Below are 14,684 nucleotides of genomic sequence, written 5' to 3' on the forward strand. Positions count from 1 at the left end.
TCAGACTAGAAAAAGAGATCATCTCTGGAATCATAAGAGATAGACAAGAAGTGTAGTGGGCACACTAAAATCCATGATGGGGAGAGGAGTGAACACAGGTGTTGGAGGGGGCAGGGGCTGGTTGGGTGTTATCAGAGGTGGTGGAGGCTCACCAGCAAACATCAAGGAAAATGTTAAAAGGTTCCATGACCCAGGTGGTTTTTGTTTGTGTTCTTGCTGCTTTTCTACTAATTGGGCTGTAGTGATTACATGGCTTTTGGTATATCTTAGTGTTCTGAATCAATCTTCATCCAGATCCTTAGTCAATCATGTCGTATTCAGACCTTCCAGTGATCAGGGACAGTTTTTCCTCAAAGGGCATTGCAGCTCATCAACAATCATTTCAAAACCACAAGATGTTCATGGAATTCAGGTCTTTCCCTGTGATAGAGCAATCTCTGACTGGTTCAACTCCTGGCAGCAGGTCTGCTCTGCACTTGTGTTTTGGACTTCCCTTTTGTCCAGACAGTCTACTTATTACTATGTCCAAAGGTCCGATATTTATGCCACTTTGGAGTACCGAAAACCTAAGCCAATCTAATTTGGTCATGTGTGCATGAGATTGTGGCCTTAATCTTTTGTTAATACCGAAGTCCCATGATTTGTTGCATTCAGTGGTATTGGTTTTGCTATTTTTCATATTGTAGGAGTCCAACCAAGGTTGGGCTACTGCAACAAAAGAAAGAGGCATTACATTTTAATATGATTGTTTTGTCTGGTGTAGGAAAGTCCGACTCTGTTTTTTTTCTAATATTTTGAAGATTAGAGAGATAAAATGTTTATAGGGTGTTATGAACCAACAGAAATTTTAAATTGTGCACATTTGTATACCATGTGTTCTGCTAGACACCATCGTACACCCCTTCTTGGCTGCCTTTGTCCAGGGAGGACATGACCACCTGCTCTAACTTGATGTTCTGATGGATACATCTTCTGTCTGATTCCTCACAAAATGAATACTCTTTCCAAGTTTGTCTGGTCGAGAAATATTTTGACCAGCAGTGCCCAGTGCCCTTACAGTACTGCCACATCTCCAGCCACAATTCCTCTTCTAGACATGTCGTCACCAGACATTGGGCATTAATATGCTCACTGCCATCAATTCCGTTTTTTTTTACTCCTAATTATCAATTACTCTCTCTGCCAATTCTTGGAATGTAGATGGTCTCCAACTTAAATAGTGTGACCCAGACGTCATCTGTATTTCAAAGTATCATGTAATAGTACAATGTAATCATCTTACAGGAGACTTGGAGTATGACCCCAATTCCAATGATAGGGTTCATGAAATAATCAGCTCAGACCAAGAGCAAGTTAAACAGCAACCCTAAGGGTGGGCTGTCTCTACATTTTGTCAGCCTTAGCTCTAAAAGTTACAAAAATCCCATCAAAGTCACCCGTACACTTATCAGTCCAAGTGAATCACTGGTCTCCACTGCAGGCTTCGAAATTGATTATTAACAATGTTTACATAAATCCTCTGTACCGGCAAACAAAAGGAGATAGTGCACAGGTTGCAAAGTTCAGCCACCACATTTAAAACAAGTTATGATAATCCACTCAGATTATTGACTGGTTATTTTGATTGTGAATGTATTTATCGCTCCATCGAAAAAGAGGCCACTCCAAGTGCAAAGAAATTCAACAAGCTTGAGGAAATAGTAAGGAGTATTTGTGAGCATGCCAATCTTTAAGTCCTAATTGGGAGATAAAAAAAAAACTTGAGCTATGTTTCTCACCAGAAAAAAATTTGCCATTATTCAAGTACATGACTCGCTTCTTCATAATGCCCTGGTCGGAAAGTGACACTTTGTACAACACTTCGAACTGTCAATGGGGACTATGATCCATCAAAAAGCTAGTAGTCTAGGGGCAGTTCCGCACCGTGCCAATCTCAATAAACTAAATTGGGATGGCCTGCCCCACTATAGTACTAATGCCAGCTGTGCAACTATGTATAAACAGTTGCAGCAAACATACAGCAATTCAGTACAAGTGTGGCAAATATTTACAATCAAACTTGTCACAATACCCAGTTAAGATGCACAAAGGTCATTCTTTGGTCCTCAAGACTAGGCAAAACTGGTGGTTTACTCTGACTCTGAGATTTGTAATAAAGGGAATTAAATATAGAACTAAGAAATATGAAACAAAACACCCAGACACCAGCCCAACTGGAACCAATCAAAGTGTTTTGCCAAAGTATAAAAAGACCATTTTGGACTGGAAGAGACAGCGTTTTGACATATTTTGGGAGAAGCTTTTCTCTGCTAGCCATGAAAGGATCTTAAAGGAGTTCTAGCATATTGTAAAGAGTTTGGATAAGGGTGAGGTAGCAGCGATCAACACCAACATGAGCGAGAACGACGGGTCAGTTACTATTCAAGTACCCAGTGCAGCGAGGGTGCAGAGGTGCTTTCAATGACGCCCTCCAGGGGAGCAGCCTTTAAAAATGTTATTGATGTCACAGAGACTGTAAGGCTACAAGACTCACAAGACAGCCAAGAGTTAACTGAGCAACAAGTAGGACAGATGATGTAAAAAAAAAAAAAAAAACAAAGGCTGGTAAGACTGCACCCATGGCTCAAACGGGTTACCCTGACACTGTTCAGAGAGCGCCCAACTCTAGTCAGGCAGACTGAGCCCAGTTTTGCACCGTGAATCTTGGCATGGGGTGATTATTCACCAAAATTTTAAGGGAAGAGATCCATCTAATTCCGCTAACTATCAACAAATATCTTTACTGGACATCGAAGCCAAGTATTTTGCTGGCTTACTACTTAAAGATATGTCACACTGGACATCTGAGCAGGAATTTGTGTCATTAAATTAGAGAGGCTTCAGGAAAGGAGTGGGCACACTGTTTAACATGATGGACCTGCCGCTATTAATCAAACAAGCCCTTAAAAATCACACACTGTTTTATCGGTGTTTAGTTGAGGTTAGGTACGCATTCAACCTGGTCCCCAGAATCATCTTATCAGCTAAACTCTCATATATGGGTGTCCTGCCAACTCTAGTATAAGGAACTATTCACACACCAGTACCTGGCTCTGTGAAAAAATTTAGATGGTAGCACACTTTATAGAAAGATCTTTATCTATACAGTCCTGAAACAAGGCTGTTTGTTACCACTACTGCTATTTAACATCTTCTTGGTGGATTTGTAAACAGCACTAACCAATACAAACACCCACATTCCAAAGCTCAGCGGCTGTTTGCTCCCAAGTTTATTTCATGCAGGCGATGTTCTTTTGATTGAACAAGACTAGGATTGGTTTACAGCATTTGATGAATATTTTACACAACTACACTCTAACAGGCTGAAAGTAAACCTGAGTGAACCCCTAGTCCTGATCATGGGAAACAAAATGTAGGAAAATAGAAGCAGGGACCAGAACGGCAGTAAAGTACAAAGGGAAGTTTAATATAAATACGTGGGCCTGCTGATTGACAAACAAGGTTCTTTTTTACTCTGCTAAAGATACATGAAAAATAAAACCTCATCCCTTCTTTTTGTGTTTTATTTGCTCTTCAAGCAACTTTGTGGTCCCATGCTGGCCCTAGTTCTTAGTTATCGAGGCAAAATTATTTCCTGCGCTTGCCTATGGTTCAGAAGCTCTGAGGGGGAGAGAGGCGGAACAGCTTGACAACCTAAATACAGTGATTTACAAAAATGGGGTCTCACCTACCACAACACTCCTCCTTGGTCCAAATTTGCCTAGAATTCGGTCTGGCTGAAAATAAGTGTTTCAAATGCTGGAAAACTTTTATGGCCACATTAAACCATTTGCTCTGGCTAGAAATTGAGATTTCCAGAGATAAAATACCATTAAAGAGTTACCTAAATGCCTCATTAGCTGAACCGCAGGCTGAACGGCTATGGAACATTCCAGTCACATTCGCTCTTTTCCAGAAGGAAAAAAAAACTGCTCCACAGGACTAAACAATTATTGTCACTTCTAGAAGGCAAGCATGAACTTTCATAACGTGCCCATGCCTGCACAGTGATCAACAGCTATTCAGTCCTCTCCAGCCAACCCTACTTAGGAACTCACCTGGGAAAAATTTGAAGCACAAACTTTTGATATATTGCCTGGGAGGACTCCCAAGCAATTCGTAGAGCACATTGTGTGTCTGTCCAGCAGTGAAAAGTGCTTTGCTAAAACAATTGTTTATTCGGATGGGACTTCTCTTGTGTTGGTACGCAATAGTAGCTGCAACTCAAATTGCTAACATTTGCTTGAGCAGTCGATTTGTACAATGTATGAATTTTGCTGAAAAAATGATCGCAAAGATTGTAGTGAATTAGTCATTTTAGAGTATTCTTTGTCTCTGTTTTGCTGATTAATTTCTGTTTTCTACAGCAACTAGGTCAAATGTCCCCTCAAAGGACCTCTAACCCTTACAGACACTACTGTAAAATGATGTCCGCTTCAGACCCCTATAATGAATATATGTGGTGTCTGGGGTTCGGACATGCCGCTTTGCCCTACAAATCTTGCACTCCAGTGTCACGAAAGGCTAACTGGCAGCAGGAAACGAATTTAAGTTTGGTTAATGCTAATTAGAGACTCCCAAGCGGACTCCTATATTAAAGTGAAGTTACACTTTAGGAAAACCTCTCCCAAAAGATCTTCCCATAAAAGGAAGCAGTTTTCATAGATTCCCCCGATTGGAGTAGATTTTGACTAGGATTCTGATGCCCTAGATAATAGGGACTGAGGCTGGACAGGGGGTGTTAACTCTGAGGCAGACATTGTACCACCTTAAGATAATGATACTTGCCTCCACGTGGACTTGAAACATGCCGGTGGCCTACATACTTTACCAGAAGCTTAGGTTTCCTACCCATCTTGTCCTGATTGGCAGGATGTTTAATCTTTTATGACAGACGTTCAAAAGGTGGTGCATGCTTTGGAATTGCCTTTAGTTTGTGAGTAAGTAATATCTCACATTATGTTGGAAATCTTGCAACCTTGTGCAGCAACAACTTTTGCTTCAATTTAATAAGGTCCCCCTAGATATTCTGATGGCTACATTGATGGAAACATTTTTGGGCCCATATTGTCAGAAGACACAGACCTGTTCCAGCTGACTTGCACTTTTTTCCTTTCCACCCACCATCTGAAAATCTGGTTGTTCAAACATCATCACAGCAGAATCCCACTGCCTTTCCTAAGACTTGTGACAGGAAATCCAAGAAACTTGATTCCTTGGGTTGCAAGGTTTTTTTTGCCTATGGAGGTTTCACCCTCTGTATAGCTAATGCCACCTACCTTTTTAGCTTGATAAGTTCATGCATTAATAGAATTGTTGAAGCTTATAATTAGCCTTCTAGACTGTATCAACCCGCCTCCTCTGACCTGGTGAGCGATGGCTTTGATGTGTCAAAGTAGATCCTGGCACGGGCCTTGATTCTGCAGACATGTTGGTCGGCCCATAGGTGTGAAGTTCTTCTGCGTTCCACTGGATTTTCTAGAGATCATCTACACTTATTCCATGAGAAGCTAAAATCCTTCTTGGAATGCTTCAAGAAAAGCAGGGCTATGGCTCACTCCATTGACCTAGTCTCTTCTGCACTGTAATTCCATCAACAGAATCATAAAGTCTCTGATTATTGTATGACAGCCCTGTTGCTGCCAAACCCCTGTGATTCCTCCACTTTACATCAGCTTCCAGTGGTAGCAACAATCTCTAACTTTGCCACCCACTTGGAGCATATGACAGTGGACCACTGGCTCATTCAGGTGATCTGCTGGGGTTACAATCTTCCCTTCCTATCCTCCCCTTCAGATCACCCCCTTCTTCAGTACATGATCACCTGCTCTTGCCCTAATGCTATAGGTGCCCATCCTTTCCTTTCCTGGGTGTGAGGTGCTCAGGAGTGGTGCCTCCGAAAGAGAATGGCACAGAGGTTTACACTATTTACTGCTTGATTCTCAAGAAAGATGGAGGACCGAGACTATTCCTGGATCTATTTCTTCTGAACCTGTTTATCTGTCAAGACCAATTCAAGATGCTGTCCTGCAAAAGGATCTGGTGCAGCTTCATTCTGTTTGCTTCAGATTGGAAATGGAGGACTTGGTATACCACTCATTTGGCGTGCAGTATTCAGCCACCTCTTCTTCTTTTGCACTGAGCAGATCTTCTGTCACAGCCAGGATGGTCCTCCATCTTAATCCCCCAGATGCTGTAGCTATATGTGTGGAAATTGGGCTGTGCCAGCTTGACTAATTTTGCCTTTCTGATTAGATCAGACAATGCAACTGCTAGAACAAGTTAGAGCAGTGTTGCTAGTCATAATACATTAATTCTTTTACATTTTGCTAGTCTAAAGTCTTTATAATTGCTTTGCCCTTGCACAGCAGGCTTTGGTTGTGGCCTCAGTTAAATGCTCTCTGGCAGCTCTGTCTACGTTTCTTTTCCTGACTAACCTTCCCTGTTTTATTTCAATTAGTGAAATGTTACATGTTTGCTCCCACTCTGATTATTGTTCCCAAGTATAATTTGAACCATGTGTCTGCCTCCCTTGATGCCATCTTCATTGAAGGTGATGCACAGTTACTGGTTCAACTTTTTACTCTAATAGCAGTTTTTTTAGTGGCAGGTATTTCTGATCACATGGTCAGAACTTAAGACCCCTTTCAATGTATCCACCCTTCAATTTACTGCCTGGATAAGTTGGTCCTTTGCTCCTGACCATTTTTCTGGCCAGTTTATTACCCTTTGATCCTCCTTCTCCAACCTAGGAGGAGAAACAACTGCATAGACTGGATCCCTGGCAGGCAGTGTGATATTACATTGACCACATGTGCCATGACCAAGTTATTGACTATCTCTTTGTGAGCTTCGTTGGAGCTAAAAAGGCCAAGACGGTGAGCAAACACACCATTTCGCATTTTGTTATCCATAGTATCAATGTTTTCTATTCCTTGGCTAAGAAAGATCCTCCTGTAGGCATTCATGTGCATTGCATCAGGACCATGACTCCTACCACATTCCTTACTAGAGGTGTCCCTGTTGTGGACATCTGGCAGGCAATTATATGGTCGTCCTAAGGCACTTGCATAGCAGCGGCCTCACGTCTTAGGCACCCATTGACTGGTAGTTTGCCTGAGCTCTGTTGCAGGATTTCCTTGGTCATCCACACTGCTTTGTTCCAATTCCCAAGAACCTACTGTGTTGGCTCTCTCGTAAGATGAGGAATGTACAAGAAGATGTTTCTGTTATACTTAATATCCTGCAAATTACTCAAACAGGTTTTGTGCTACTTTATTACTGTTGTGGCTCTAATGGTTATGGCCTGTGAATTAAATACAAGCCTAATCTACTCCGGTGACATCGCGTCCTGATTAGGTGTAAATTGCAAATATCTGAGTCTCTGGCTGTCTGCTTGTGACAGTGGTCCTCTGTTGGGTTGTGGCTCATTAAGTCTACAAAAACTACAAAACAAGATGAGGGAAGGATTAAGTTCCTTTGGATTTTGTATGTGCTTTAATTTTTTAAATCTACACTTCAGGCTTATGGTTTGTGCCATAAATCCTGGACTTTGGTAGCTTATAGGGGAGAGGGCTAAGAGGAGGGGGGGGGAAGAGGGAGCGGGAAGAAGCGAGATGGGGGCTGCCACATGAGTAAAAGATGTCTCGTTGTGAGAGCCATGCAGTGACAAACATACTGAGGATCTGATTAGAGGGCTACTTAAGGCATTCGAGTATCAAGATCATGGCCCATCAGGCCCTGAGGTAACACGGTAGACAAAACCAGATTTGGTCACAGAACTTCAAACACATTTTACTAGATCATTACTGATGAGTCTGCATGGTGGTCACCACCATAAATGGACGTCTTAGAGAATCCTGGAGGTTCCCTTCCTTCAAAGCTCCGGTGTGTGATCTGGACCTTTTGGCTGAACCTGGCTATCCTGTTTCCTGAACCATTTGAGCCAGATCTGAGGAGTTTACCGTTCTGAGGGTTTCCATTACTTTGTTTGGCCCCTAAGCCCCAGTGCCCAGTTGCTGGTGGACACTGGTAAAATCTTCAGATCCAGTGGATACCATGCCAGAAGTCATTAAATTCTGGGCCATGACAAAGATAGACACCACTGGTGAACTTTCAAGTAGATGCTCAACTACTATTGCATCTGCTTCCGTTTACAAAGGTTGAAAACCATTTGGCACTTTAAATGGTTTTTAAGATCAGTTAAGCTATGTCCAGCCCAGACATTGATCTCTGGAAACCTGATGACTACTGTTATTTTTTGAAGCACCTAGTGGACTGGTACACGTCTCAGACTAGTGACACTGAATCAGTACCGGAACGTGATGTTGGACCTTTGTTTACCGTAAGTCCAATAGTTGTCATCATTGGATAGACCAATTCTGTTATATTAACGTGTTGTTATATTTTCATTATGTTCTGGTACTTTTTTTTTTGGGGGGGGGGGGGAAGCACTTTTTGATATAAATGCTGCATTTATGACTTACGTAATGGAGGGACGTGCTGCCGAAAAGAATTTGTTTAATCCTGTTAGTTTAAGTGTGAATTTTAATGCAGTGAAAGGAAGCCACTTTAGAGAAAGATTAGTTCCTCCAAATGTGGTGATTATATCATTCAGAAGCAATAGTCTAACATAATACACATTACTTATGTTACTTTCCTGAATTTTCTTACAGTTCATCTATAGGATATTTGCAGCCTCCAGGTTCAGAACAAATGCAGTTTCCTCGCACATCGCCACCCTGCAACGCACAGCAAATGCAAGGACAGCACTGTACAGGTTTGGAGGAACTAGTAGCACAAATGATAAGTGTTTAATGTTAATAGAACGCATAGAATGGAGAAAGGAATGCAGAATAGGTTTACTAACACAAGTCAGCCTAAATGCATGGCTCGTCTGTAACCAGAAATGAGTAGTGTTTATGGAAAATAGTAGCATATACAGTTTCATAAACAAGTTTTTTGATTTCTTAAGATGAAAGTCCCAAAGAATGGGTTTCAGCATTACCGCTCCCATCTTCTACCCTGCACCTTTACCTAGTGACATGCATGATCTTAATTTTAGTTTGTTGAAAATCTAAAGCTTGATGACATTCATGCTTAATGTACAAGGCATGTCAGAGCGTCAGCTGTGTATTAACCTTGTCATTCAGGGTATATGTACCTCCTGTGTAAGCCAGAGTATAAAAAATGTTTCTTGATTTGTTACGGATAAAATCAGCATCCAACATGCCATGTGCTGTTGTGTGCCACAGTAGCCTTTATGAAGGCATTGATGGAGTAGCTGTGGTATAATTGGCTGTCTGTTATAAACCTTTTCCAATTGTGTGAAATCTCAAGTTATGTTCCCTGTGGAGTACAGTTTGAGGGACGTTTGAATTGTTAGATTTGTAAGTGTTTTCCTAACTGCCTGTGGTCTGGTTCTGCCCGTAAGACCTTGTTCAGTGCATTCGACAGCATAATGCCCTGTGCCATGTCTATGGGTTCAGCTCACTCGTAATATTAGTTTTTTTTTGTTTTTTTTTTATCTCTCGCCGCTGACTGAGAGCTCTGTTGATTGTGGGTGTTTGTTACTCGCCATAATGAATGGATAAAAAGCTGCGTTGGCCCATCATTGCTGAGAATCACTCATTCTAGAACCATGAAGCCACAAGCACCATATATCATAGGCAGATGATGGCATCCTGTTAAACTGTGGTAATTCCTGTTTTAATTCCTTAGGTGTTCCACCACCTCCGCCAGGGGGAGGGATGGTGATGATGCAGCTCAGTCTACCTAATAATGCTCCGCCACGACCCCATTCACCTCCACATTGGAAGCAAAATAAATATTACTGCGACCATCAAAGAGGACAGAAAGCCACAGATTTTAGCAGTATAGACCCATCGCAGGTATGCCAAAATTTGTGCAAGATTTTTGCACTGTAAACATGCGTATAGTCTAGTAAAGGATGTTTATTTTGTATTCATTGCCTTTCCCTTGAGAGCTTAACGAATAAGTGACTTTTAGAATTACTTTTCAAATAGTTAACAAGCAAACATTTTAAGCCTTATTTCGATAACGCCTGAAGGCAGTTGGTATTAGAACAGTTTTCTGAGTGAGGGTGCTGCTGTTAATGTTATATATGACTTAAGTCATGGGGATTGTGAAAAACCCAAACGTCACCAAAAAAACAAGTGTAGGAAATGTGCGCGCCCATTCAGCAGGGAAATGGTACTGGTGTGGTATGTAGCGGGTGCTGCATTTTGGAGCACTGGTCTGGTCGTGCGCTATCATTTATAGACAGCATGTTTTCCATTGAAAGGGCTAATGAATTTGCAAAGACATACAGTTTTAGTGATAAAACTATACAGTGCTCAAACCATAATGTGTGGAAATCGGGTTTTATTGAATATTTATCATATGCGCATCACAAAGTAGTGTCTTAATTTGTTTTGATCCTCTCAAAATAATTACCATCACACTTAAGATTTACAAAGAATTTGCTTTATTTCCTAATTGCTGATATAATTTGATTAGTTAATTTTGAACGTGGAGCAAATGTCCCCATATAAACACTGAAGTTAAAAGCATCTTTCTTGTTCATTCACCTTCTGAACTCCAGCATATTTACTTTGGGTGTGCTGCAGCACCCCCAGCACCCCTACTTCCAGCACCTATGCGTAAAGGCAGTTTAAGAACGCCTTTCACTCAAGCAATTCAATTTGTCTTGGACTCCTGTCATCATAAATGTACTTTGTCTAGGGGTGGCTCCTTCGCGGCAGCGGAGGGACGTCGCCCTCCTGGCTGAGCCAGCAGATGAAAAATAAAACAATATTAAACAAAATTAAAATATTATTTTATTTTTCATCATAATTTTTCATCTGTTGGCTCAGCAAGCAGGGAAGAGCGGAGCTTGGCCATGGTGTAGGGGGAGGAAGGGAGAGTGTCCTAAGTGCGCACGTGTGTTTGGCCTGCCGTCTGAGGCCGTCCAAACACACATGCGCACTTACGTTTATCCAACTCGGCTGTATACACAGCCGGGCTGGCGAAACAGCACAGACCCCTGCTGTGACTGAAGCTCAAACCATTCCTGACGCTGGTTAAATGTAGCATGTAAGCAGAGCCAGGATTGCTGGGGAGCCTGTGTTGGTGTCACAGCAAATGCTGGGACAACAGAAGAACAGCGAGGCGGCAGAAGACGGCGGCGGGAGACGGGCGGCGGAGGTAAGTGTTTCCCATTCCCCCCACACTCCTCCCCTCCCGCCTCAGAGTTTGTCAAGGATACCTTCAGTCCAGCTTAATTTTAAGTGGAACAGTTCAATCCAACCAAAATGTTCCCAGATATAATTTCAAAGAGCATTTTCCTACAGCTGTAAAAAAATAAATTTTAAAAACAAACTGTTCCGTTGTTGCATTGTTTCTTGATAAAATGTTTGAGCAGCTGTCTGTCAATAGGAAGCTGTGTCTGATAGGAATGAGGAAATGAATTAAAGAATATCACAATTTTACCCATTTTCAATTAAATATGTTTGTTTTATTTGAACAACCCTTTTGTTTTATAATTATATATGACAACTGTCTTTGGAATTCATGTGTTTTGTGCTTTTATAGCATAGCTCACAGCTACCCAGCCCAACGACATCTCCAGTTCAGTCGCCTTTACCACTCCAATTATCAAGCATCAAAAACATCCGCCCTGGATTGACGTCTATTTCTGTCATGCCCCAATTTTCCAGACAATTTCTCCCTGGACAAGGTAAGATGCCTCGGAGAAGCAAAATTTGTAGATGGCACTCACTCAGCATAACGTCGTAACATTCAGAATTTCCAGCATTGTGTGACTTGGTAAAGAGCAATAGTTGGCATTTTTCTTATCAGACTGTCATGAAACCAAATGCATATTATCAAAGGTTTGTGGCATGCTTAATGTTTACGGTTCTGACTTGTGCAACCTAGTGCCAGACCAAGAATGTGCGCCCTAAAAGGTTTTCTATTAAACTTGCTATATTGTGACTTTTTCAGTCCTTCCTGCATGTATCTTTGTGCCTTGTTCCCTTTCTTCAATTCTCTGTACTATGTCAGTTGGTGTGGACGTAAAATTGCTTAGCAATGTGACTGCACCTACTAGAACTGGTGCTTCACAGCTTAATTGTTGTTGCTGTTCAAACTTTTGAAATAGTGTATTTAAAGCCCTTTTTCCTTTTATTGGACAGTTTTACTTATTTGTTTTGTACTTGGCTTGATCTTCTTTCAAGAGATGCACAACATAAAGCTGTTGATTCTCTCTTGTTACTTTGGTGATCCCTCTAGCACAAGCTGCTCAAATCTTTGACCAAAACAGCTTTAGTCTGTTTTGAGTAAAATTGTGCTTCAGTCCATTTACAGCTTCCGTTAACTGCAACAGCGACAAGAAACCTTTTCCTTTGAAGACCATGCATTGAATTGCTGTCCTCAAGAGATCAGACTGGTTAAAAGATACCTGGAGCTGGGTGTGCAATAATGGTTAGCACAATTCCATTTTAGTGACATTGCTGTTCTGTTTTCGGAATACCAAACATCTGTGAATGGGGAGGAGTAACTGGTACATGGGTTGGATAGCCTCTTGCCAAATTCCTTCTTTAGTATCTTGTTACTGCTTTGGTCCTGTTATCTTCATAGGTATATCAGGCTTCCATCTAATCCCTAGATCTACATTTTCATCAAGTTAGCATAAGACCCCAAATGAGGTGTAGTTTTTAGAGTTCAGTTTAAATTTTTTTTATTATTGAGGTCCGAACCCACAAGCCACTCCAACATATTTAGATCAAAAGTTGGTGGGAGGGGAGGAATCGGTGTGAAAGTAGAGGAGGAAAGAAAGAATGGGGGGTCAACCACTCAGGCTTCGAACATGTCAAGATTCAGAATATTTTCACTCCAAGGACCAGCTACATTTAGAGCTGCTTCTTCCCGTCTGTCCCACACACTGCAGCCCAGCAGACTCAAGTCTATCATGGCCTACCTGCTAGTTAACTGTTTCTTTCTTTTCTTCTCCAAGAAATTCTCTGCTGCCTTCAGCTGGGTGAAGAAATGACATATGCCCTCATGCGACACACTCCACATAACAGGATACTTAGGACATCTCCATTCCTAGTTTGAGCATTTATTTTTAATGACTTGCAGCTTTTGGTACCTGTTATGCTTGGATGTTCTGTAAACTACAAAAATCAATAAAAGCTTATCTGTGGTGGAGGATGTTTGATGGGAAGTTGCTCTCAAGGTAGATTCTCTGTCTTGCATACATCGTTATTCTACTATCACTGTGCCTCAGGAGTTTGTGTCTCCTGTTGTGTCCTTCATGGAGAGCCAATACACTTTCAACCAGAAATCTTAGACAGTCATCAGCTGGAAAAACCTCTGAAGTCAAAAACCTAAGGTCTTTTCTAGTTTGGTGAAATCTGCTCAGCAATTTTTATTGTAGCACAGAGTTAGACATTACTATGGAAACTAAATAGAACATATTTCTGTTTTAACCCTGCTGCCAGTTACCCCCTCGGCCCTTTGTAAAGATCTGAACAAAAATGTCTCCAGGTACTGTCCGTACGGCCCATATTATTAAACAAGCGCTGGTAGCGACTGCGTATTTATGGGTCAACTGTACTTGCCATTGAAAGTGACATTTTGTGATTTTCTATCAATCTTGTTTGCCAAAATCTGTATAAAATGTGGCTTTTCATTAGTTCATTCCATATCCAGTCTGGCGCCTAGGGATAATTCCAAAATAAGGAATCTGCAGCTAGAAGTCTCTATCAGATATCTGTAACATCCTTTAAGAAGCCTTCACAACACTTACAGCTAGTTTACAGGCTTCATGAAGCAGGTTTGTATTCTACCACCCTACAATGGTTTGGAACATTCTTGTCCAACAGATCTCATTCTGTTTATTTGGCTTCACTTAAATTGACTCTCTTGCAGGCCAACTGTGGAGTACCACAGGGATTATACCTAAACCCATCTGTGTTCATTGTTTTTCATCCCCTTGGTGAATATTGTAAAGTCTTGGGGCTTTGAGACATTTTCTTATGCAAATGATACCCAGCTTATCATTTCTATTGATGAGTCAGCCTCGAACCTGAGAGAATCTTTTGGGACCTCTTTCTGATGTGGCTAGCTGGATGTGTTCACATTGTCTGAAGTTGGATACAGGAAAAAATGCAGTTCTGCTGTTTGGAGGGGTGGGCAAAGTTTGGAATAGTACCTAGTGACCCACCTCTCTTGGCGTGCCTCGATACCCCAGGAGAGTCGCCAGGAATCTGGGAGTCATATTAGCCAACTCCCTTTCTTTGCAAGACAAGGTAAACACTGTATGCAGGAGGTGTTTTGGCCTCTTACACATGTTGGGAAAGTTATTCAGATGGATCCCCTTAGCCTGGTGTAGGACAGTTAACCAGGCTCTTATTCTGAGCAGATTGGACTTTGGCAATGCCTTGTATATCAGCATGGCTGATTATCTTTTTAGCCGCCTGCATCTCATACAGAATGAAGCAGCTAGTCTGATCTGTAATAGCACCAAAAGGAGCTTATTATCAGCCTGTCTCAATCGGCTGCACTGGCTTCCAGTGGAAAAAGAGCCAGGTTGAAACTGCTCTGTTATATGCATAAGTCACTCCACGATTTAAGGCCAGCTA

General features: G+C 41.6%; 1 protein-coding gene across 9 annotated transcripts in view; it reads left to right on the forward strand.

Annotated features, from left to right (window-relative positions):
- The window catches only part of R3HDM1 (R3H domain containing 1), a 642,394-nt gene that overhangs the window by 492,266 nt on the left and 135,444 nt on the right, over window positions 1–14,684 (forward strand). For all 9 annotated transcript variants that reach the window (XM_069225061.1, XM_069225063.1, XM_069225066.1 and 6 more), the window contains 3 exons: window positions 8,715–8,818; window positions 9,760–9,929; window positions 11,632–11,776. In XM_069225061.1, coding sequence (XP_069081162.1) covers window positions 8,715–8,818; window positions 9,760–9,929; window positions 11,632–11,776 — 419 coding nt within the window. The remainder of the gene's footprint in view (window positions 1–8,714; window positions 8,819–9,759; window positions 9,930–11,631; window positions 11,777–14,684) is intronic.

Source organism: Pleurodeles waltl, chromosome 3_1 (assembly GCF_031143425.1).
Source record: "Pleurodeles waltl isolate 20211129_DDA chromosome 3_1, aPleWal1.hap1.20221129, whole genome shotgun sequence".
Taxonomy (NCBI): Eukaryota; Metazoa; Chordata; class Amphibia; order Caudata; family Salamandridae; genus Pleurodeles; species Pleurodeles waltl.